This window comes from Martes martes (assembly GCF_963455335.1).
Source record: "Martes martes genome assembly, chromosome: 3".
NCBI lineage: Eukaryota > Metazoa > Chordata > Mammalia > Carnivora > Mustelidae > Martes > Martes martes.
The window spans coordinates 107,498,574-107,523,566 of NC_137890.1; the positions used below are offsets into that span (position 1 = coordinate 107,498,574).

General features: G+C 33.6%; 1 protein-coding gene across 1 annotated transcript in view; it reads right to left on the minus strand.

Moving 5' to 3' along the window:
* LRP1B (LDL receptor related protein 1B) overlaps positions 1 to 24,993 on the minus strand; it is a gene marked incomplete at both ends in the record, with an annotated part of 1,929,835 nt that overhangs the window by 716,272 nt on the left and 1,188,570 nt on the right. The window contains 3 exons of the mRNA XM_080798957.1: positions 4,564 to 4,731; positions 5,896 to 5,976; positions 20,082 to 20,198. Of these exons, the coding sequence (XP_080655083.1) occupies positions 4,564 to 4,731; positions 5,896 to 5,976; positions 20,082 to 20,198 (366 nt within the window). The remainder of the gene's footprint in view (positions 1 to 4,563; positions 4,732 to 5,895; positions 5,977 to 20,081; positions 20,199 to 24,993) is intronic.

Consider the following 24,993-nt stretch of genomic DNA (forward strand, 5'->3'; position numbering starts at 1 on the left):
TTAATAATATTTTACACTTAAACTTCCTAATGGATTTGGGAACTTGTTAAAGTTTATTCATAATAAATCAAAATTGAAGGTCAATACATATTTTAAAATTTGCATTTAATTTGTATTTGTGATGGAAATAAAAGATCACATATGTTCTATCATCACCCAGCTCATTTACTTAGTGCAGCTGGCAGTAAATTTTTCCTTTTTAGACAGCCAAACAGAAGGCATTAAAGAACAACAACCAGGGGCACCTGCGTGGCTCAGTGGGTTAAAGCCTCTGCCTTCGGCTCAGGTCATGATCTGAGGGTCCTGGGATCAAGACCCGCGTCAGGCTCCCTGCTCTGCAGGGAGCCTACTTCCTCCTCTCTCTCTCTCTCTCTCTGCCTGCCTCTCTGCCTACTTGTGATCTCTGTCTGTCAAACAAATAAATAAATAAATCTAAAAATAAAGAACAATTACCATAAATCAGGGTCAGAGGACCCGTCAAAGAAAAGAAAAATCCAAACATTTGAGGTATATTTAAGTTGCATTTAGAAGAAATTGCAAAATTTAGTCAAAATCAATTCTAGACAAACCTGTTCCATTATCCAACAAGTCTGTGCTGAAATTATTGGGTATAAATTTTTACAACAATTTCCGAATGGAAATTGACCTAAGGAATAGCTGTCTAAAAATACTAAAAAAATAAGTATGTTTGCTTTAGAAATGTCTTATTCCTTGGGAGAAATATGGTTGAGACTGTTCCCCAGAGAAGTAAAAGAACTAAAGTACACATAATTCAAATGAATTTAATTGTCAACAATAAGATAAGATTAATTCTATATATTTGTCATTTCATAGATGCATATGTTCATTCTCCTTTTTTCTTTCTCCTTTCTTTCTCTTCCTTCCTTCCTCCCTACCTTCCTTCCTTCCTTCCTTCCTTTTTTTCATTCTAGACAGTTAACGACTTATAAGAAAAGACTGAAGTCTCATTTTAACTCTACTCTTAATGTCCTCACAAGTAAAATCGTCTTTTTACAAAACCTTTCAAAGCTTAAAAAATGACCAGTCCTAAGGTTCTAGAGGGAGTTTCCTCATACCAAATTCTTTGAGGGTCACTTCTCTGTTTTTAAAAACTATTCACCCAGTAGCTTTACAAAATGTCTCTATAGAAATATGTGCCAACCAAGGTAGTCAGAACCTAAAAGAAACCAGAGATAAATTAATGACAAATAGGTAATGACTCGAAGGAAGGGATCATTGTGCTATGGATTGTCTATTTCCTCTTGCTTGTAGACTCTGTGTGTGCATGTGTGTGTGCAGTGCTTTCTAAAGATACTGTGTCTTGTTTGCCTAGTAAGGGAGCTTGGAAGTGAGAAGAAAGGCCATCACAACATCAGTGGGAAGGAGATGAATGTGAATTAATCTAGAAGGGGACTAGCAACTAATACTTCCCCCATATATTAGTCATACTAATGTCAAAAAAATGATCATCACTATAGAAATTCTATTTTGAAAGTGGGTTCAGAGAGAATATGAATTGAACTTAAATTCAGGAATTTTCTAAAATGAGGATTACATATGGAATGTTCCATTTCCTGTTTTCTTCTGCTCCTTTACTGTTAAAAGTCAATTCATTATTTCTTTTGACAAAAAAAAGTACATGCTACTATTCCCCCCTCCATATTCATAATTGAATACAATGTAAAATTTCAGTTGGAGTCTATTTAAAAGTTAATATTTTCTCAGCCAGGTTCATGGACCACCTGACTTATATCTGTGGGCCTCTGCTTTACGAGGTTTTTTTTAAATCTCAAACTAATCTGCAATCCAGAATCAATGTCTTTGAAGTAAAAGGAACTTTATCATTAGTATAACTTGTTTTTTAACCTGTGAGGAAACTTAAGCAGCAAAACTGTATCTAAGTCATCAGACTCTCATTTCCACATATGCTCCATTGTATACTGTTGTGATATTTGCTATCACATATGTCTAAACATTTTCTGGGTAGCATGGTGAGATTCAGTTGCAAATCTTTGGTTTGGCTTGGTGTCATTTATATCATTTAGGAATTTGCAGTGCCTGAGAGATGTTTAGAATAAAGTCTTAATTCAAGTTTAAAAAAAAAAAGTTAATTCAAGAGTATTTTTGCCCTTTTGAAAACAATCTGAGTTGAGAGAAACTATACCATATGCTCTTTTAACCCAGCCAATGTACAGAAAAGTGCTGAGCAATTATATGGTGGATTTGATCAGTTTTGACAGCCTGTCTTGAAACTCAAGCCAGAATCCCCTGCTCTTTCTACCACAGCAGGTTTCAAGACTAAATTATATGACTAATTACATCAAATTTCTACTTTACTTTGGCAATGGCCTTACAAAACCTGCATGTGCAAAATGACTTTCCTAATCAGCTTTAACAATTCTATCTGTCATGATTATTTTACAACTTCTATATCAGAATACATAAAATAATGATGGATAAAAATATTTGAATGCCCTCTGAAACACTCTGAATTATCTTGTACCAAAGTCATCCTAGAACATTCCCATTCTTTCTTCAATTCCTGCAACTTATATTCATCAAATAGAGTGTTTGATTAGAGAATTTATAATCTGATAAATATAAATCAGTTTAGGAAGTTCTCCTCATTCTTTGCTTGAAACATGTCCAAGAACATGTAGATTATCTGGATAATTTCTTTAGTATGTATAATACCATAATCACATAAGAAATGCATGGTATTCATATTGACAGTATATCCTTTACAGTAATGTAGTTATGAAATTGAGGTGCTCTAAAGGTGAAGGTCATTCACATTAAATAGACAATAATTTTATAATAATCCAAACCTAAAAAATTACCTAGTAAAGCTGCAAGGAGATGGACACTCACTTGGGATACTCATGAAGCTTAAGCATTCTCTTCAAAACTTAACGTGCAATGATCATTTTAACTTAGAGACAAAAACACATAGAAATGACAGATGGGATATCACTTCTGAGATGAAAGTAAATTATCTTTGGGGTAATTTATCTTTCACAGAATATTAGGGGCAGTGCCTGCAGACCACAGATGTACACCTCATGAGGAACCTACCAAGACATCTGTGAGGTGAGGGGAAATGTAGTTTATATTCAAAGTATAACTTAGTAATGACATGTCAACCACACCTCAGGTTAATGTTTCCAACATATAAAATAAAAAAGGAAAAATATATTTTGAACACCTTTTCTTTTTACATATGAGGTGAGTGATAATTGAAAAGCTCTAGTTCTTATATATTCGTGGACCAAATAAAATAACAGAGAAAAGGACAAAAGAATAAGATACAGATAAAGAGGGGTGGGATAGAGAGAAAAAGAGAAAAAGGGAAAAAGTGAAAGAGGAGACAGAGAGAGGAAACAAAAGAGACAAAAGGAACCACATTAGAGGAAAAAATATAGAAATTTTCCATTTTATAAGTTGTTAAATATTTGCAGAAGACAAATATATGCCCTTGGAAAACACTTTGAAAATGATTCCTTTCTTATGACCACACAATATATGCCCTCCACCCCAGCATCCAATTCATTAAATAAATCATTTTACTGTCTGTTTGCATGCTAGATTTTAAATACTGAACACATTTCTTCATCATTTTATTCATCTTTTGGTACAAGCACAGTGCCTGGCACATAAAAAGTATTCAATAAATATTTGTGGAATAAATGAAAGAGTGAATGAAAAATTCTTCCAATTTCTTAAGCAGAAGAAAACTTCTACTTAAAAAAAAAATGTTACTGGGGGCACCTAGGTGGCTCAGTAGGTTGAGTCTGCCTTGGCCACTGGTCACGATCCTGGAGTCCCAGGATCGAACCCCATGTCAGGCTCCCTAATCAGGAGAGAGTCTGCCTCTTCCTCTTCCCTCCCCCCACTCATGTGCTCTCTCTCTCTCTCTTTTTTTTTCTCTATCTCAAATAAATAAAATCTTTTAAAATATAGTTATTGATTGTATGAATGTTTGGCAGGCTAATGATTTTTTTCTGTGATAGTTCCCACATAATTTCTAATTTATTAACACGTCCTACAGCTGATCAAACTTTGTAAATGACAGGATCAGGTCTGTCGTGGATAATGTTGAGGCCCATGGTCGCAGTCTCCTCCTTTTAGCTTGCATTCCAGGTGTCAATCAGTGGGAACACATCATCACTTACTAGGGGGTTATTTCAAGCCTTAAGGAAACAAATTTGGTGTTAAAATAAAATAAAAATTATAACTTTCTTGTTTTTTGTTTGTTTTCCTTTTGGGATGGATTTGGGGTTTAGCAACTTAGAAGCTGGAGAAGATTAAAGGCGTGGTTAAGTAAAGCATTTAATGAAAGTAGGAAGCAAAAACCACGGAAAGTACCAAAGGATAAGGAGGTAGAAACCAGAGAAATTAAAGAGCCTAAGTATAGTGATCAGTCACTTATTTCACACTGTTCCAAATACAGATTTTTTTTTTTACCTGCTGAGTAAATTATTTTTATATAATATTCATTCTGAAATACTTAAATATTATATATCAATTTAAAATGAGAGTTCATAGCTTCACAAAATTACTAACCTTCCCTGGTACAATTGGTTTGGGCTTCATCACTGAAGTCTCCACAGTCATTGTCACCATCACAGGCCCAATGTCCTGGGATGCATCGGCCACTAGAACATCTGAACTGATTATCCAAGCAAGAGTGAACACAGCCAACCTCGTCACTGCCATCTCCGCAGTCATCATCTGGAAAGAAGTATCAACATCAAGGAAGTGAAAACTGACCAGGAAGAAAATTTTCCTTATGAAATATCTATAATTTCTTTTTGCTATATAGAGTATTCTTTTGTTTTTGATAAAAGAATGATAAATTAATGATGAGCATTTCCCACAAAGAGTGGGGAAGATTATCTTCATTTCAATATTGTTTCATTTCTGATTGAATATTAGCTACTAAACAAAGAGGGGAAACAAAACTTCACTTTGGATTTTAAAGCTTGATTTCAATTTCACTCAGAAATGACTAACCATTGACTGAACAAATCTATGCAATACGAAATAACTGTAAAATGGGAGAACAATGGTGATTGCAGGAATTTCATGGAATGATATAGCTGGTGATATAATTATCATGGAAAATTATTGTTTAGACCTATAATCCCTATGCCCCAGAGTTTATAACCATATCTTTAATTCAGACTCTTCTTTTCCATTTTCAACATGAGGCGTCACTATGTACCCTTCCTCTACCAACTCGTAAGTGTGTGTTTATACTGGGGAATTGTCACTGTCATTAACAATGATTTATATTCTTTATTAACAACTGTTGCAGGAGGGAGGTGAGAGGAATGTGAAGTGAAAATAGATTAAACTGAAATCAGTGAGTGAGAATGTATGATTTTTTTTTTAAGAATGTATGATTTATACATAATTCATTTACCTGTGTTTGGCAGAATTTAGCACAATGATACAATTGAGTATAAGAAAACAAATATTATTTGTACATAAAGGGCAAGGTGGCAGAGTTGAGACCATTCAGATAATTCCATAATAATTTATAAACTCCTCCAACCTGAGGTGACAGAGCACTTTACATCAGTGCTTTGGAGAACCTGAATCATCCAGGTCATTTCTTCAATTGTCCCTTTTACTTCCTGTCTGCAGACTTAAACTATGTCCAGTATAATGTCTGAACACAAATCTCTTTATAGCCTCAAGGGACAGATCGAGTACCATTATCCTTAATGCTAATCCCCACTGATGAGCCAGGTGCCCCCTCACCACTTGTCTTAGCCATTTTGCTTGGCCCTGCAAACTTCTCGTACAAACTACATCTGAAGGAGATGAAGCAGCATGGACAGCCAGGCCCCCAATCAAATCAGTGCAATATAGGGAACATTTGGTACTTGCCAGAGTCGCAGTGCCATTTGCTGCTAATGCATCTTCCACTTTTACATATAAATTGAGTTAGTGGCTCACAAGTTGGAAATTCTATGAAAGATAGAAAAACATTCAATAGGAAAGAGGTTATTGACTGTGCTTGATTTAATTTGTATCTCATTTGCTAATGTGACCAGAACTCCACCCCTGCCCTTCACAAAAGGCAGAGGAAACAGTAGATTAACGAATAGTGTGACATAAACTTCTTAAGGACATAGGATACCCATATGTTTCATATTTTTTAAATACTTTACAGTGACTGGAAGCCTAGGAGAATCATTTGATGAAGAACTGTATTCCCTGAACTGCACCACTGATAAGGTTTGAAGGCAGTTATAGTCAGACCTCGTACTGCCCTTGGGACTTGGGCTGGTCTAGCAGTTACGCTTCCCAGGGATTCCATCTACGTCTATTCTGGATTATTCCTTTCTAAGAGTTAGGACTTTACAAAATATTCAAAGTCATGTTACTGAGCATTTTATTAGTATTTTCACCAGTGAAGCACATTGGTGATGGTGTCTTTAGGAAATAAGAGTTTTGAATGACATTGTTACAAATTTTATAGAATGATTTTTTTTCTCTTAAAAACTATGACATTTTAAAGTTAAAGTCTATATTAACCTGTAGTTTTTGGCAAGTCACCGCTAGCTAGAAAAGTAAAATGTGAGCAAATTAATTTTGCATGATAGTCACAAAGACATAGGTTGTGTATTATTTTCAAAATAATATTTCAAATGAAATTGAAGGCTATGATATTCATCCTCACTCTTAAAATGTTAAAACAGTAAGTCAACTTTGGAGCCTGTGAGAACTCTCTCCAGTGTGTAGTTGAGCTGAGACAAAAGAATCAACCAGATTGACAAGCAATAGTATCCAGTGAATAGACTATAAGTGATAGCCATCTCTAGTACTGGTAACTTGTCCAAATCACAACAAAAATTGATATTATTTCATTAATAATATGTAAGGAAATTGGTAGACTCATATCAGATCTGGTTTATAGGGTACTGATTACTTGCTTTCCACTTCTTAAAAAACAATTTCTTTGTGTGAGTTTACATTTGAGTATATTCCTCATAAGGTATTGGAATTTGAATGGAAATTATTCTAAAACTGAACAAATCTTAATTAAATTTTGTGATTACCAAAGACATGCCTCAAGATATACATTTTAGAATAAATTTAACTTTTTAGAAACAAAAAAAATGTGATCAGAGCCTAAATATACTTCAAAAACAGAAGTAAAAAGGAGGCAGTCACTGATGTGAAGAGACAAAAGACTATATCAAAAGCTATCCATGCAGCCACTCAACAAATTTTCTGACATATAAAGGGAAGCACTCGAAAGAAAAGTGAAAACACCTAAGGCATAATTTACTCAATACTTCTAAGAGAGTTTTCTTTTGTTACCTGACAAGGTAATGAAAACGTATGTGTTTATCTTTCAAGAATCAAAAGGGATGTTGTCCAAAATATGTTTTCTTCTTTAGATAAACATTTAATGTTTCGAAGATGTACAGTAAACATGAATAACTACTTTAAACAAAATATTTAGTATAAGTTATGGTTAAAATGAGTAAAAACCAAAATGTAGCTTCTAAGATATGATAAGATCTAACTTTTAAAAATAACACTGCATCTTTTTGAATCTAGAAGAGATTAATTCACATTTTCAATCTTTCTTCATAAACTTAGGAACATATTTACCAGCATCATATATTTAAGTTGGAAAAAAAAAATAATAAATCACCCCAAGCATTTGGAGACCTCTGAAATTTGGTAATACTTATCGGGAAATTTTTCAAATGACCTTTATGATTCTACCTCTAAGATTCGAAGTCTAAAAACTGTCCCCCATGGCCCCCCCAAAAAACCTGGAAGTTAGTTTGCAAAAGGTAAAAAAAACAAAAACAAAATAAAAAAAACTTTAAAAGTAAATAAAATCATCTAAAGCCCAGTGTACCTTCAATCACTAAGAAAATGAGCGACGTATCTGCCCACAGTGAATATAACATACATACTTGCATATGATGTGTATGTGATCTTAAATAGTTGCATCTCATTCCTGATTTATTTTTCATTTAATATTTAGTTACATTATTTCTCTTGGCAACCTCCTTATTTAACTTAGTTTATGGACCAAAAGGGTACTATACAGAATTTAAGAAAATGGCAACTAGAAGAAAGCATAGGACAAATCACTAAAAAGAACAAAGGCATTAATTGAAAGAATGGGTATAAGGGAGTGAATGAATTAGTGAAACTAATGTTTCATTTGTTTCATTGACAAAGCACTGTGACCTTGAGTAAATCATAGCCTCTCTGGTGACAGACATGTAGTTTATAACATGATCTCTCAGGTCCTTAAAGTCCTAAAGGTCAAGAAATCAGAAGAAAGTTCATCTGGAAATGCACAACACCCTGAAGGCATTTAATGTAGCAAAAATAGGGATTATCTACTGAATAACTCCTGGGATTATCACAGAATTCCAGTAAAAGATAGTAACTGAACTTCAGAAAAAGAAAAATAGAAGAAAAAATTTAAAATGTTAAAATTATCTTTGGATTTTTCTCTGCTTAATAATGCAGCTAATGGACAACACATTTTAGAAGGAGTTCCATCAAAAACTTGAATATAATATAAGGCATTTCATTCTTCAGTAACATTGGAAAATACTGTATCCATAATTTCTTAGTATCTTATCACCAGTATCTGATAGTGAGAGGACAAATGACAATACTCTTTCTTCTAAAAAATAAAACAAAATCTTCTTAAAATGAATTTTACATTTCTCTGTTCTTCCATATTAGCATTAATTTAAGAGTTGAAAATAGTATCTGGAATTCAGTCTTTTTCTAGGCACTTATTCTTTTTAAGGTACTATGAATTCTTTTATTTGAAAAAGACTTAAATGTTAAGCACAACCTTTTCTTTCTTGACTTTGACTTTGGATCTCCCATGAGACAGACTGAACGACACTTGGAAAGATTACCTGATTAACTCTGAAGAGAAAAAATTATGAATGAAAGTGGCTTACATTTTATATTAAAATTACGCTAAAGAAAAGAAAACTATATTTTATTTCTGTGGTTACTTCAACCTCGTAGAATATTTAATGTGGAGTAATGGACTGTTAAAAAATCTTCTATTGGTGCAGGTGGTATGCTCAATTTATCTATTATATCTTTCACTTAAAATTTATTGCCAGGTTATATGTAAGCTATTATATAAATGGCAACAATTTTCTCTCTCTCTCAAGGGTAATCTTCGTTGGTATGGTACTTACATTTATCCAGTACACAAAGCTTAGATGTACTTTTCAGATCCAATTTGTTTCTTTCCTGTCTCTATGACTTTTCTTACTTTTCTCTCCTTCTTGGGCTCAAAGTGAGTATTTCTAAGTTATTATTGATGTCTCAAAATAAAGTTATCATAGGTTTTTTTGAAAGTACGTGGTCCATATCCTATATGTATATAAATTTGACCGTCATGACTAAATATGGGGAAAATGTATAGGAGATTCAAGTTAAAATAAATGACAAAGTAGGGATATTACAGAAGCCCAGAGTAGGGAATTGTTATCTAAACTTGAAGGAGACAATAATACTGACATTGCATATTACTGTTTACTGACTATGAGATACTAGGCTAGCTATGTATATACATTACCTATACTCTTCACACCAGCCTTTCAATTGTTACTGCTAGCCCTGATTTGTAAAAGAAAACAGCATAACTTGCCTGAGGATACACTGCACAGCCAGCAAGTGTCAGAGTAAAATTTGAATAATAGTGTGACTGATTCCAAAATATATTATTTTATCCCTATACCATGCCAATCATACCAATACCCTTTAAAAATATATAGCACAGAAACATTTTTGTAAGGATGGAAAATTTAATCCTCCTCTGTGTTTTATGTAGCCCATTTAAATTTTAATTCTGATTACTACCTATTCTAAGGTACACAATTAAATATGGTTATAGGAAAATAATGCTTTTTAAAATTTACAGATTATAGGATTATATCCTTTAAGGAAATATATAACACTTCTCGATGATGATACTAGTTGTGGCTCCTGAGAATTGGTACGAGCAGAGGACAGACTTCAAAAGATCCAATTAAGTAAATATACTTTGGAGAAAACCAGGAGAAAACAGTGTACCACCAATAATCTTCATGTTGCTGCTCTTTCATTGTTGTTACATAAAACCTCATTTTATACATCACATAAGTCATATATAAAGAACATAGTTTATAGGCAGGCAAATCAGAGTTGAAATCCTGATTTTAACACTAATTATTATATAACCTTGGATACTTATTAACATCTCTGACCTCAAGTTTCTACTCTGTAAAACATAGTAGAAAAGTACTTCAAACATTTTTTTCATTCAAAATATTGAGGGATTTATAACAGATAGAGTTCTAGGCCTTAGTGATATAACACTTAGAATGAATGAATATGAATGAATAAAATAGTGCTAAACACTGAAAATACAAACTTCAGCATTTTCATTTCTTGGAGTGCTTACAATCCAGTAGGAAAAAATATCTGTAGTATATTTAAATAAGTGACTTCAATAAATTTCTGATAAATGCTATGATAGAAAAAATATGAGGTATTATTGCAACCCATAACAGAAGCATCAAAACTACTTAGATAGTCACCCCAGAGGAAGTTATCTATAAGCTGATATGAATGATATATTCAGGTTAAATCATGAGGTGAGCAAGAGGGGAATGAGTGCTTTTAGTATATTCTAGAAAAAAGATGGCATTCCCGAAGGCTCAGAAGTCACAGTATATAAAATGTTTGAAAAACTATAAAAATTTCAGAATGGCTGTAATACGGTATAAGAAGCAGTGAAATTTTAGGAGTTACAAATTGGATGGAGCAATAGATTTGGAAGTGATTACTACTGATAGAACAGAGCCTTGGAAGTCTAAAGGAACATCCAGGAAGTGTATGCAGAATGAGACTAGTAGGAGACTTAGAAAAACATATTGAACAGTTCTGGCAATGAGGGAGACAAAGAGAAATGTTGGATAAAGTAATAACCAACCATTTTAATACATGGTTGCATGTGTAAGAAAATAATATAAATTTTCAGAGTCTAAAAATTAAAAGTGTACTGAAAACTAGAAAAGTTAGCGTGTTTTCATAGCTCTGTGTGTGTGTGTGTGTGTGTGTAAAATCAATGCTGCTGAAATGTCTGAAGAATTCATGTTTACTCTTGACAGAAATTTAAAGGGCTTCATCTTTGTCTGCACCAATTATTACTTCCCAGTGGCTGATAAATTTATTTTGGGAATGCAGAGCTCCAGATAAAAGGGAAAAGCAAAGTAATCTGAAGATTGCAAGGACCTTATAGAGAGATTGCCCAAGAAATTAATCAGGAGGCAAGGACTAATTAAGTGGTATTATGAGAGGGTTTCACAAACCTGGATGTATATAAGAAGTATCTGTACAGCTTTTAAAACTACTTATACCTGAGCCTTTATTATAACTCAACTGGTAGCGTAGTTTCTCCAGTGTTTTGGGTTAAACCATATGTATCAAAAAGATATGTCCAGTCCTTGGGGCACCTGGGTGGCTCATTGGTTAAGCAGCTGCCTTAGGCTGAGGTCATGATTTGGGGGTCCTGGGATGGAGTCCTGTGTTGGGTTCCTTGCTCAGCCAGGAGCCTTCCTCTCCCTTTCTCTCTCCTTCTGTGCACTCCATCTCTCACTCAAATAAATAAATAAAACCTTAAAAAAAAAAAAAAAAGATATATCTAATCCTTACCCCTGGTACTTTTGAATGTGACCATACTTAGAAACAGAGTCTTTGCCCACGTAATTAAGAATCTCAAGATGTGAATTTCCACAAGGAAAAGCCATGTGAAGATGGAGACTGCAGATTGGAGTGACGCGGCAATAGCCAAGGAGAAGCGGGAGCCAAAAGAAGTTGGAAGAGGCAGAGGATTCTCTTTGAGGGAGGCGCTGCTGATTTTGTACTTCTGGCCTCCAAAACTGTGAGATAAGGGATTTTGTTGTTTTAAACCATCATGTTTGTGGTGATTTGTTGTAGCAGCCTTAACAAATTCTAATTATAGGGAATTTGACATCACACAGTTTAGATTTTCAGGACTTGCCTTAGGATAAGCATCATGTGAAGTGCTTTTCCTAAAATATAGATTCCTAGACTCTATGCAACACCTACTAACTGGGAATTTGGGAGGTAGTGGCCTGGGGATCTTTATTAGTACCAAGCTCCCTGGATGATTGATATCTTCAAGCAAAAAGCTGTGGAAATGCTGAGTTAGGTCAAGGAACTAAAAGTTGTTTTTAATCAATTCTCCTGTGGCTTTCAATATACCCTACCAGGGTTTGCTTAACGTCCTACTTTGTTGCATACAGAGACTTATTAATGTAGTTTGTATAAAAGAGGGCACTGTAACCAAAGACAATGGAAAAGCATGTCACATACCTGTAAGAATAACAAAAAGACAACTTCTGTTAAGTTGCATATCACTTCTAAACAAAAATAATAAAAATGTTTATATATAAATGAAAGAACAGAGCAAGACCATCTGGAATACAAAGCATAAATCTACAGGACACAAATAGGAAAAATAACTTAATTTTTTTGTTTCCAAGATTTTTAAAAAGAATTATTTATTTATTTGAGAGAGAAAGAGAAAGGGAAAGCAGGAGCACACACTCAGGGTAGGGGCGGGAAGAGAGTCTTAAGAAGATACCATGCTGAACACGGAGCTGGAGCCCGAGGCGGGCTGAGTTCCACCATGCTGAGATCACGACCTCAGCCAAAACCAAGAATTGGACACTTAGCCAACTGTGCCACCTAGGCGTCCCTGTTTCCAACATTTTAATAGAAGTAATTGTTGTCAGATTGTGAAGTAAAGAACAAATAGGTTTGATAATGAGTTAAAATTCTAAATCAAAGAAAAGAGAAAAAATAACTAATTGCTAAAAATGAGTTTATTTTCGTATTAGAACAAGATATCAAACAAGAAATGAAACAAATATTTTTGGTCTCAGAATATTCACAGTGTGCTTCCCCCTCTCTCTCTGCCTTCCAAATAAATAAATAAAATCTTCAAAAAAATATATTGAGGAAGAAACATTTTCGGGGCACCTGGGTGTCTCAGTGGGTTAAGCCTCTGCTTTCAGCTCAGGTTATGATCCCAGGATCCTGGGATCAAGCCCTGCATCAGGCTCTCTGTTCAGCAGGGAGCCTGCTTCCCCCCTCTCTCTGCCTGCCTCTCTGCCTACTTGTGATCTCTATCAAATAAATAAATAAAATCTTAAAAAAATATTGAGGAAGAATTTTGACAGTGATTTTGAAATAAATGGAAGATAAGAAAGATGAAGAAAACTGGAAAAGGGTAAATAATATTGTCCCACTTTCAAAAATAAGTGAAAATTTTTAAACAGTAGAGAAGTGAAGTTTACATGTACTTCTGACAATAATTCAAGATAAACTTGCTAAAACATGATTTTGTCAGCATTTTTGAAGAGACTATTTGCTCAAGAATAAAATAAAAACAAGTCATGCCAAACCAACTTCATTTATTTGCCGATACAATTTTTAAGTAAGTACCTATCATGAAAATGCCATAAATAGAATGTTCTCATATTTTTAGCAATGTTTGAGAAATCTCAAGATAAGTGAAAGTACCATGTATTGCAAGATGGTGGTAAATTGAAGTGAATAAGTAACTTGTTCAAAACTGTACCTATACAGTTTAAATCATTACTTTTAATTATTAAATCCCTGGAGGATATTTTAAATTACTTGCCAAAAGCTTCACACCTTTGTTAATATTATTTGGTTATGGCCTTAAAAATTATCTTAAGAAATTTTTGAATTATATGAAACTGGGAGACATCATTAATATTATGCATTCAAAAATCATAAAACTACATCAGGGTTAGAAGTTATAGGTGGACAGAAATATAAAAGTGATAGTTTGGAGTGGAAAAGACCAGACCCATATACACATTCAGAAATAGGTGGATAAAGAAGACTATCAAAATAAAAGGTAAAAGAACTTTGAAAAGTAAACATTAAAAGCACTCAAAAGGAACAATCCAATCTACAAGAAAAGTTTAGCTATTTTAGTTGACTGGACATTTGACGTGGGAATTACACGATAAGGCTGCCATCTCTGATTGTGATAACAGAAGCCTAGAATATAAATTAGTGAAGGTAATAAGTATGCTTCAATCTGTTGTAAAAATACCACATATGGGATACTAAGTTCTGTTTAATTCCAGGCCATGAATTTGTTTTTAATTCTGGCAAAAAAAGAGAGAAAAACATAAAATTTACCATTTTAACTATCTTTAAGTATGTAATTCAGTAATGTTAACTGTATTCATATTGTTGTGCAATAGACCTCTAGAACTTCTTCATTTTGTAGAGCTGAAACTCTATATATACTCATTGGACATCAAGTCCCCATTTTAGACCATTAATTTTACTAAGGTCATTAAAAATGCAAATACATTCATAGTAGGGCAATTGGTAGGGAAAGAGACTACAATTTAACATGTAAGGAAATCTGAAAGAAGAGGTATGTTTCTGTTGTAAAGGGGAGGTTCAGGTAGGCATGATGGTGCCTTTGGTTATCTAAAGAGTGATCCTGAGACAAGGTTATATTTAGATGGCATAGCTTCAGAAGACAGCACTCAAGAATCACTGAGTAGAATCTTTAGCAAAATTGCTACAAAAAAAGAGGAAGGAGAGAGAAAACTACTTATTAAGAAAATAAATATATGTAATAGTAGGATTTTTCCTTTTGCCATGGCACTGTCCCATTTAGATCCAATACTAAGAACAAGGAGTTGTTAAGTACTATTGCATTTTATAGACAGAATCCAGTAGTTGAGCTATTCCTTATAAAAGAAGAGTAATCTACAAGTCAATTTTGTTCAAAGACCAGTGATTAAAAGGAAGGAGAGACTCTGTGAGAATCATTCATGAAATTTTGTGTGTGCATGAGAAAAGGGAACTGATTGAAAGCTGCTCAGGAAGTAGACTGACCATTTCACCCTGCACCTAGAGAAGAAGAAAGAACTGGAGAGTGGTGGCATCCAAAAGATGGGTCATTAGGAAACTAGCCTGATCACATTTAAGAGAGTGGGGGAGAGGGGATAAAAAGTGGACCTGCAAAAGAAAGCAAAACTTTTTTTTTCTTTTTTCTTTTTTCTTTTTTTTTTTTGGTCATATCAGCAATGCAACCAAGAGGGTACCCTCCAAACAAAGGAGGCTTTAGCAACTTAAGTCTATGAGATATGCCATCTGTGGTGGGAATGGTAGGGGATGGGGATAAAAGAAATATAGATGTGGAGGAGAAGAAGAGGACACAGAGAAGAAAGGGAGTTCAAGGAACTATGAAGGAACTATGAAGAGAAGCCTCCCTGAAGATCTCACATACAAGTCTCTCAAGAGAGCTACATTGCTCATGCATCAGAGGGCAGTGACCTTCAGAGAAGCAGAGAGGGTTACCACTAGACCTACTTTAAAAGATGCTCCTATTTCTCCAACTGTCCCATCTGACTGAAGAGCTAAGGCTAGAAGAGGGAACAGATGTAGGGAGGAAAAAAACAGAACACAGTTGCCTCTCATCTTAAGTTCTTAGAACCCAAAGTTTAGCCAGCAGTGGGAGAGAAGAAAGCTTTGACTTAGATAAAATACTGGAATTTCAAATGGATTGGATCAAATTACTGAAACTAAAAGTTTCCAGAATCATTGTGTCTGCCAAGATGTTATTAAGAAATGGCAGAGCAACTAAAAGCAGTGCTTGGTAATATTCGTATTTTTTCCAGTAATCCACTGGGTTAATAATCCTCACTTAAGTTGTTACACACATATGCATTTTTTCTTACAAAATTAAAAAAATAATGTGTAATATAAATATATAATAATGTACATCATCAGAACCTTTCTTTTTCTAATACCCTAGTTGAAAATATCTTTAATATACAACATACACTGATATAACTGGGAAATGACTTCTTTTTTGACAGTTCTCTCTCTCGTCTGCTTTTGTCTGATATTTGCCAGTTCTTTTTCTGATTCTTTGTTCCTTAATTATGTGCAATAAAATTACAAGAACATTTACAGGTAAGATTACAAGTACAAGAGACAAAATTTTACTATCTTCATAGATTTAAAAGATCAACATATAAATTGGAATCATATTAACTTGTAAGTTTTAATGGATGTTTATTTATATTCCATTGAACTGACTTTCAATTTCTTAATAAATTTTAGATATTTTCCCAAGTTAAACCCTTTGAACAAATCAGAAGTTATCAACTCCCATCAAGGTTATTTATTTAAAAAATCATAATAAATATAAGATATGTCGAGATACTTGGAAGACAGAACAATCTCAAAATAGTTAAACTACAGTTTAAAATAAACAAATAAATTTTGTTTTTGACAATAAATTTTCCAAGGGGAAAATATAAGTTTGCCTGAAATAATCTTACATTTAGTCATGAAATACACTTATGTTTAATGCTATAATTTGGAGATGGGAAGAAAATTTGTTGGGATAAATGCTTCCATCTTAACTCATTTTTCATATATAAACAAAATTATGTAATTAAGTATATATGTAAGATAAAAATCAAACCTGAATGGTGTTCTCCAAATTATGGTCTCTTGACCATCAGCATCAATTGCTAGAAATATAAAATTTTCAATCATCTAAGATCCACTGGATCATAGTCTCTGGAAATCAGGCCCAGAATTCTGGTTTTGGTTTTGGTTTTTGTTTTAGCTTTTGCTTTTTTAACAAGCCCTCCAGGATATTCTGATGCATGCTCAGGTTTGAGAACCTTGGCCTTAAGTTAAGTGTTCTCAGATTTGAGTGCACATTCATACCACTTGGGCAGCATTAAAATTACTGATTCTTGGGTCTGACCTCTAAGAACCCTTATTTAATTAGTCTGGGGTGAGGCATGACAAATGATTCTGAAGCTTCTCAGGTGATTTTTTTAACTAAGAGCTAAAGTTGAGAACCAGTGCTACCATCCTTTAAATGAGTGACCATTTAGTTCCTTGACACACAGTCCACTTCCAACACAGTCTTCATGATTCTAACACATCTGCTCTTATTTGCAGAATCAGTTTACACAGTCTCCTGTCTAAACAAGACTACCCCAAAAAGATAAAAGATTGTTTAAATACGAAGGGATAATGCTCAAAGGCCTTCCAAACTATGTAAGTGTTTGCCCACATATAACCTCAACCTGAAATATACAATTAACTTGGTTTATAAATAGGTGTTAGTGAATTCCACTAAAATTTGACCCTCAGTTTCAGCACCTTCTGCTCCTAACTACAATCAGAAGCATTTCTAACCATAGGTTTTCATGTTTTAAAACCCAAATCTTGGTATTATTTTCAGTATAAAATGGTAGTTATCAAACAAAACAGTAGCTGTTTGTGGAGCTAAAGTGTAAGAAAAAAAAAAAAAAAAGACTGCGGTCTTCTAGTAAGATTAAACCTATGGGAACTTGACTGATTCCAAAGGGAAAAGTGAAATATGATCACTCCAAATGTTATAATGATGCTTAATAGAACTGGGAATTAGTTGAGAGAGTGACTTTTTTAATGCAGTAAATTAAACAATTTATGTTTTTGTCATTTTGAATTCAGTGCAGAAATAATATCTGATATGAGAATAATCTATGTCATCCTCTCCTACAACTTTGAAAGTGAGATTGTGCCTACCAGAGCTTCACTATCAGCTTCCCTACTGACAGAAATTTTGATTTATAATGACAATCTGAAAGACAAATGCATGTTACTACAGAGAGAGAATGTTACTACAGTGTGGAGAGAAACATGTTTCTCACCTTATAAAAGGGAAGTGGTGCTGAGACTAACCCATGTGGCTTACTGACACTCTATAAAATTTGGCTAAATTTCAGAAGCAAACTGACAACTACATTTCACAGTGTGTTCATATCCAGTGGTATATTGGAGACATCTTGTACCAGCCTGCAAGAACTGGTTTTTTAATTTTCAAGGATTCTAGGAATCAGTTGTTAAGCACACATCTATTATTTGAAATAAATAAACTATATACATTTCTAATTAAATAATGTTGAAAGCCAAGGTAATAAAAGCTCAAGGTTCATAATTTTCTGATTATTTTGCTCTTTGAGTTAGTTATGTTTATTAGATCTGTATTGTGGAAATACTATATGTGGGTGTGCACATATTTTCCCAAATCCGCATTCAGAAAGTCATGTTGGCAACTTGATACAGGCCATGGCAGGAGTATTTACACCACAAAAAATAGGGAAACACTAGATCAGGATTCCTCCCCAGCATGAGATCTTAAAAGATTTACCAACCCACCAATGAACAAAACTCATTATATGTATACGTTTTAAAATAAGATAGTCAATGATATGGATACATATAATGACTTGATCTGCTCCCTATTTCCACCCAATCCATGGCTCCCAGACAAAGTTGACCTGAAATGTCTGAGTTTTAGTTTCAGGTATGCCTGGATTCACAGCCTGTCTTGCTATTTATTACCCCTGTGATCTCATGCAAGTTGTCAAATGTCTCTAAGTTTTGATTCCCTTATCCGTAAAATCTGAACAATAGTAAGTTTCTCATAGATTTTCTGTAAATATTCAAGAAGAAAATATGTGTCTGAACTCCCTCCAACCCTTCTTTCCCTCATCTCGTGAAAAGTACTAAATATGTCAGATCAAGAATCTAACCGAAGTTCTCTAATGAGCTCATTATTTATTTTCCTATTCTATAACGTTTTCATAGCCTTTCCTTCTAAATTAGACTGATTCCAGAGTTTCTCTGTCTTTAATGTTTTCAGGTTATTCATTATCTTTTTGCTCTATTCTGGAAGGAGATACTGGGGACAGGAAAGCAATCAAGCTTTCCTAAATAACAGAGCTGGCTAGATGCAGACCCAGCCACAAGAATAGTCTGGGCATTGAAAAGGAGAAGGACATATTGTTCAAATCTCTCAACTGGACAGCTTTGGAAAATCTACATGTGAAATGTAAAATTAACTGTTACTCTGTGTGACTGCCTATTGCTTTCTTCTTCAATACTGGTATTGTTTTCTTTACAATGTCAATTAGTACTACTTACTTATCTATACTTTATTCAAAGGTCACACAATCAAAAATCTACAGGAATATAGGTCAAGTATAAGAAAATTTTTCAAAATGAAATTTTAGGTAAATCACGAATGCATTCCCTAAATAGAGCTTTTTAAATTGGGAAGTTTAAAAAAAGTCTTATTTTCCCACTGTTAGAAGTGCTAGAACATGGAGTTAAATTATTAAAAAAAATATATACCCAATTGCATTATATATTTAATAAATGTGATAAGCATATCTAGTGTATGTTTTCCCCATTAGTGATTTTAAAAATCCATAGCCATGCCTAAAATAAGGCCCAAGTTCTTAGAAAACAGGATTCATTCCCTTACTGTTTCACTACATATTATTCTGAGATTGATAATAAAATCTACTGACACATGGGCACAAATGTGAGTAATTAAAATTTGAAACGTTAAGTAACAATAAATGCCATTTCCAAAAGTATGAGGATTGGTGGAAAGTGACTAAGAATTTTGCCATTAACAAAACTATCTTAAACTAATAACAGAATTATATGACTCAATAGAAATGAAACAAATGATTTACCAACTATGTAATCTCAGTCTGTATTGTTTATTGTTCCAAGAAGATAACATATGCATGTCAACAAGAAACATGTACTTCTAATTTACTCCAAATGTCATTCAATGAGCTGCTCTATTGGAAAAAAAAATCATTACCAACATAAGATTAATAACAAACATTTGAGAATGTCCTGTTAGGCTTATAATAACCACTTCCTAATAAAATTTGTAACATTTGGATCCATTTTATTTTAGCCTAGAATATGGTTGTTGACTCATTAAATGGATATATTCTAAAGTTAGCATTAAGGTACACACTCAGGTCTAAAAGGCAGCGATAAAATGTAACACATCTTCTGCCTTGCTGACTAGTATTTATAAAGAAATATATAGCTTCTTGAGAGAGATTACAGTGATTTGACACAGTCATCACTAACAGCATGGTTCACTCACAACTTACCGCAAGATGCCATTTCATCTGTCTGGTCGCCACAGTCGTCTTCCCTGTCACATAGCCATGCTCTGGGAATGCACCTGCCGTTTCCACAAGAAAACTGGTCCACCTGGCATGTTCTGGCTAAGATAATCAATTAATGTACAAATAATATATTTAAAGACCTTTTGAACATTTAGGTGAAATAAAGCATGCAATAACTCTTTTACACATAAAATATTCTATTGCTTTATTAGATAAAATATTTTAAAGTAAATTTTTACTAATTGATACTGCCAGCTTGCTTGTCTTCTCTGAAGTTCACATGCTTTCCCCTTCAATTACAGTGGCTGCTAAATGACAAGATATTCAGTAATCCTCACACACTTCCATAAATGAAGCTATGAATTCATTATTTTACAATTTTTGCCTGGCACATGCTTATGAATACACGGTTGAATTAAATTTCATCCAACCTTTAATTAACAAAAAAGAATTTCACATAGTCTTTGTCAATAAACCAAGAAAACTTGCTGTAATGTGGGATGAAGGATTTGGAGACTATATCAGGGTATCTAGCTTCTAGTCACAGGGACAGAATTGTTCTTTTCCTTTAACCTTTCAGTACATTTATTTCTTGGTCTCTAAGTGATCGAATGTATGAAGAAAATGCAGAAATTTTAGAATGTAGAAAATATTACTGAAAACATACATTTAGCCTTATTACAGCTTTTTAAAATTCACTTTTCAGCATAGTTAAATAAAACTGTATAACTCTTTAATCAAAGCATATGAATAAACTTTGCTTTGGCCTCTCTCATGGGTTTCAATGAACACACACATGGAATCATTCTTTCTATGTTAGCCAAAGGCAGCGGTTTCAATTACTCAGTGAAGGGGTTGGTTATGTTCTACAAGGAGTTTGATTACCATTTTCTATTACAGTCAGGTCAACTTTTGAAAGCATGAAATCCTAGACAGCTATCCTAACCTTTCTCCCAGGTTTTAGTTTTGCTGACTTAGGTTCTGTTGTTGTTTTTGTTTGTTTGTTTGTTTTTGTTTTTTACTTACTTATTTTTAAATATTTGATTTTTTTCTTTTGTCTGTCTGAAACACAAATTTGTTTCTTAAGTATCAGTTTCCTACCACCCCTTTTGTTACTTGGTCAGAAAAAAAGAGTGGGAAATTATAGGAAGGGGATACTCAAACCCGTTAATATTTGAGTCAGGTGAGGACTGGACAGATGAAGAACAACTAGGGTTTGGATTTCTGTAGTTATGACAAGAGAACATACACATCCCTCTGTTTTGGGGTTTAAGAATTAGAAGGATGCATTTCTGTTTCATCAAAATGTCTCATGACTTAATGGTTGGTATAAAATTGAGAGTGGTTGAAAGACAAGTCATCCAAACACACTAAAATGGGTTTCCATAATCAGGGTTTCAGAGGTCATTTAAAATAATCTCTACAAAGTTATGTGCTAATTATTTCCTTTTAAGCAAAGTGTACTTGCTATGTAAAAAGATATCTATTATTAGTGGATACTTAAAAGCTTACTTGAGAAAAAGAATGAAAACATTATTGGTTTGATTTTGATATGGCTTATTCGATTCAAAGTACCATTTCTAAAAAAAAAAAAAAAAAAAAAAAAAAGTACCATTTCTAAACTAGTGTCTGTAATTAGAAATTCCAAAAAATCATTACACTTGTATTCTACTTTGCTTATGTAGCTAAGGGTTCTGAATCTAAAATATTTTATGTAATATTTGGATTTTTCTTTTTTTTACAAATAGAGCATTTATTTTATATTAATAGACTTTAAGTATCCCACAAATATGTACACTTTTGAAGATTTCAATGTTGTAATTTCAAGTGGGATTAAATATTTGTTGTCTCATTTGGCTAACTATGCATTTTCTGTGAAATTATTCTAATGTTTAGATTAAATCAACAAAGTTCCCAGGTAATTTTAATAAAACTACTTGTAAAAATATGCATACATTTGTATTAGCCAAGAGAAAGATGAAGGTGTTGGCATTTAGTTTACTCGGTGGGAAGGAAAGGGCATAGAGGTGTGAACAAGATCGATTTTTTCTTGCAAGTCTTTGTCTTGTTTCTCTGATTGCAGTTAATAATCTTTACCTTTTGAGGTTTAAGAGAAATTTAATAAGGGTTTCCTTTTCCATTTTTTCTCCCTTCCTTCTTTCAGCTCTCCCTCACTCTTTCCTTCCCTTCCTCCCTTCTTCCTTCCTTGTTTTCTTTCTTCCTCTCTCTTCCTTCTTCTTTTCTTTTCTTCTCTCCACTTTTTCTTTCCTATATCTCTCATCTTCCATCATTCCTTATTTCACTCCTTTAGTCTTTCTTGTTTTTTCATTTAAAGAAAAATTTGAGATGGAGGGGCGCCTGGGTGGCCTGCCTTCAGCTCAGGTCATGATCCCAGGGTCCTGGGATTGAGCCCCATGTTGGGCTCTCTGTTTGGTGGAGAGTCTGCTTCCTCCCTCTCTCTCTGCCTGCCTCTCTGCCTACTTGTGATCTCTGTCTGTCAAATAAATAAATAAAATCTTAAAAATTAAAAAAAAAGAAAAATATGAGATGGAGAGGAGAAGGGAGTTGAGGGAAATTGGAAGGGGAGGTGAACCATGAGAGACTATGGACTCTGAAAAACAACCTCAAGGTTTTGAAGGGGCGGGGGGGTGGGAGGTTGGGGGAACCAGGGGGTGGGTATTAGGGAGGGCACAAATTGCATGGAGCACTGGGTGTGGTGAAAAAACAATGAAAACTGTTATGCTGAAAAGAAATAAAAAATAAAAAAAATAAAATAAAGAAAAATGTGCCATCATGTATTTCATTTCTATTAAATTCTAATTGACCCATAATAAGAATATATTAAATATCCCAATAAAATATTCTTTTATCTGATTTTTTTAAATGTCACAGTATTTCCTCCTTGCCATTCAGATTTAGTTCTAATAAGTTTTCCAAGATTGTTTTCCTTCATGAGTGGCACTACGGTGATTAGAGAAGAGAATGAGAAAGAATTCCTAAGAACCTATTTCACATCGTGTAGTGTGGGAATTTGTGTGTCACCTCACTAACTCAGAAGCTTGAAGAACTGCCAGGACCCATTACTCGAAAGAGTATTTACTGGCTTATTACTGAAGGATCATACGACCTCAACATACATGAATCCCTTGTTATAATCATGGCAAAACTATCTGCTTAGTCTAGTGAGGAAATTTAAGTAATTCCAGATAGGAAGAATGCTTCATTCCATAAATCTACAAGTACTGTCTGTCCATATGATATAATCACATGGACTAAATCATCTCTTTTTAATCACTAGAGTTATATCAAGAAGACACAACATTTACTTTTTCAGTTCTTGTCTCTATCAGATCTAAATTAGTCTGGAGGTGAGATTAGCAGAGCAGCCCCAGAGGACTCAAATATTGTAGCAAATGCTTCTCTAATGAAGAGGAAATTTATACTTCCTCAGAGGAATTGTTTATCTAACAGTGAATCAGAAATCCACTGTCACAATATGAATTTTTTCTACCCATCACTAATTATGCTTCTCCTGCTGTCATGTAGCAGTGAGAAATCCCACAATGCATGGGAACAATAAGGAGGAAGAAGTGAAGAGATCTTCACACATTATTCCTAAACTTCACCTTTGCCATATTTTAATCAAAGCATTCTATTTAAATAAAACCTATGTCATATCAACACATACATTTCAATTTATCTTATAAGGAAGTCTGATTTTTAATATATCAGGTTTTCTTAATTCAAATATATCTGCCTAGTTTGAATTTAGTCAAACGATGTGGAGTATGTGAGAAGAATAAACATGTAATCTAATTAGAGCTCAGTGCTGTGGAAAAAATCTGGTCTGAAACTGCCTAGCCTTGAATCCAAAGATTATCATTAGTGACTATGAGGAAAAATAACTTCACATCTAACTACTCCTCATCTTTGGCCTCTGGGTCTTTCTCATAAGTAGAGAAACATATTTTTTTTTTTTTTTTGTAAGAGAGAACAATGACCAAGCCCCTGTCAGCTTTCTTCTGCCTAGTGCTGTTTCGTCTTCCAAGCATATCCTCCAGCCCCCACCCCACAATGGACTTCACCTCACCCTCAGTAACTGTGCCAATCCATCGTTCTTTTCTTTTTTCCCCCAGTAAAATATTTCTATTACCTAGAAAAGCATAGAAAATAATAATATTAACACTGGTCTACCATCATACAGCTCATCATATCTCTTTTCCTATATTTACTACAGACTATTTTTGTTTTATTTCAGAAAAATGTATTTACATTTAAAATCACCTATGTAATTTTTTCAGTCATATTTCTATCTTTTTAGATGTAACTACTATCCTTAACTTATAATCTTTTTTTCCATTTCCAGACATATTTTAATCCTATTTTTACACATTTATAAATAAATAAGTTCATGTAAAATTGTTTTGTATTTTTATATTTCATATAAATGGCATTAAGTGATTTATAATCTGCAATTTTTAGTTAACATTGCCTTTGAAATTAATTACTGTTGGTATTTGAGTTCTAGTCTATTTATTTTAAGTACAAATAATGTTCCACTATGTGATTATAACACTATATAGTGTCATATATATGAGCATATATATATTTATATGGTGTTTTATGTATATAGTTTTTTATATAGTGAAAAAATATATATATATATTTCCTGTTAATGGGCATTTGAATTATTTCTAATTTCTCACTACTACCAGCATTAGGGCAATGAATTTCTTACTTGCATCTCTTTAAGCATAGATATTAGAGTATAAATCTAGAAATGGAATTACAGACTTGAAGGTATACACAATCTCCACTTTATTGGGTTTAGCTAAATGCTTTCCAATGTAGAAAAAATAATTTATACATCACCAAAAGTGTATGTTGGTTCCTT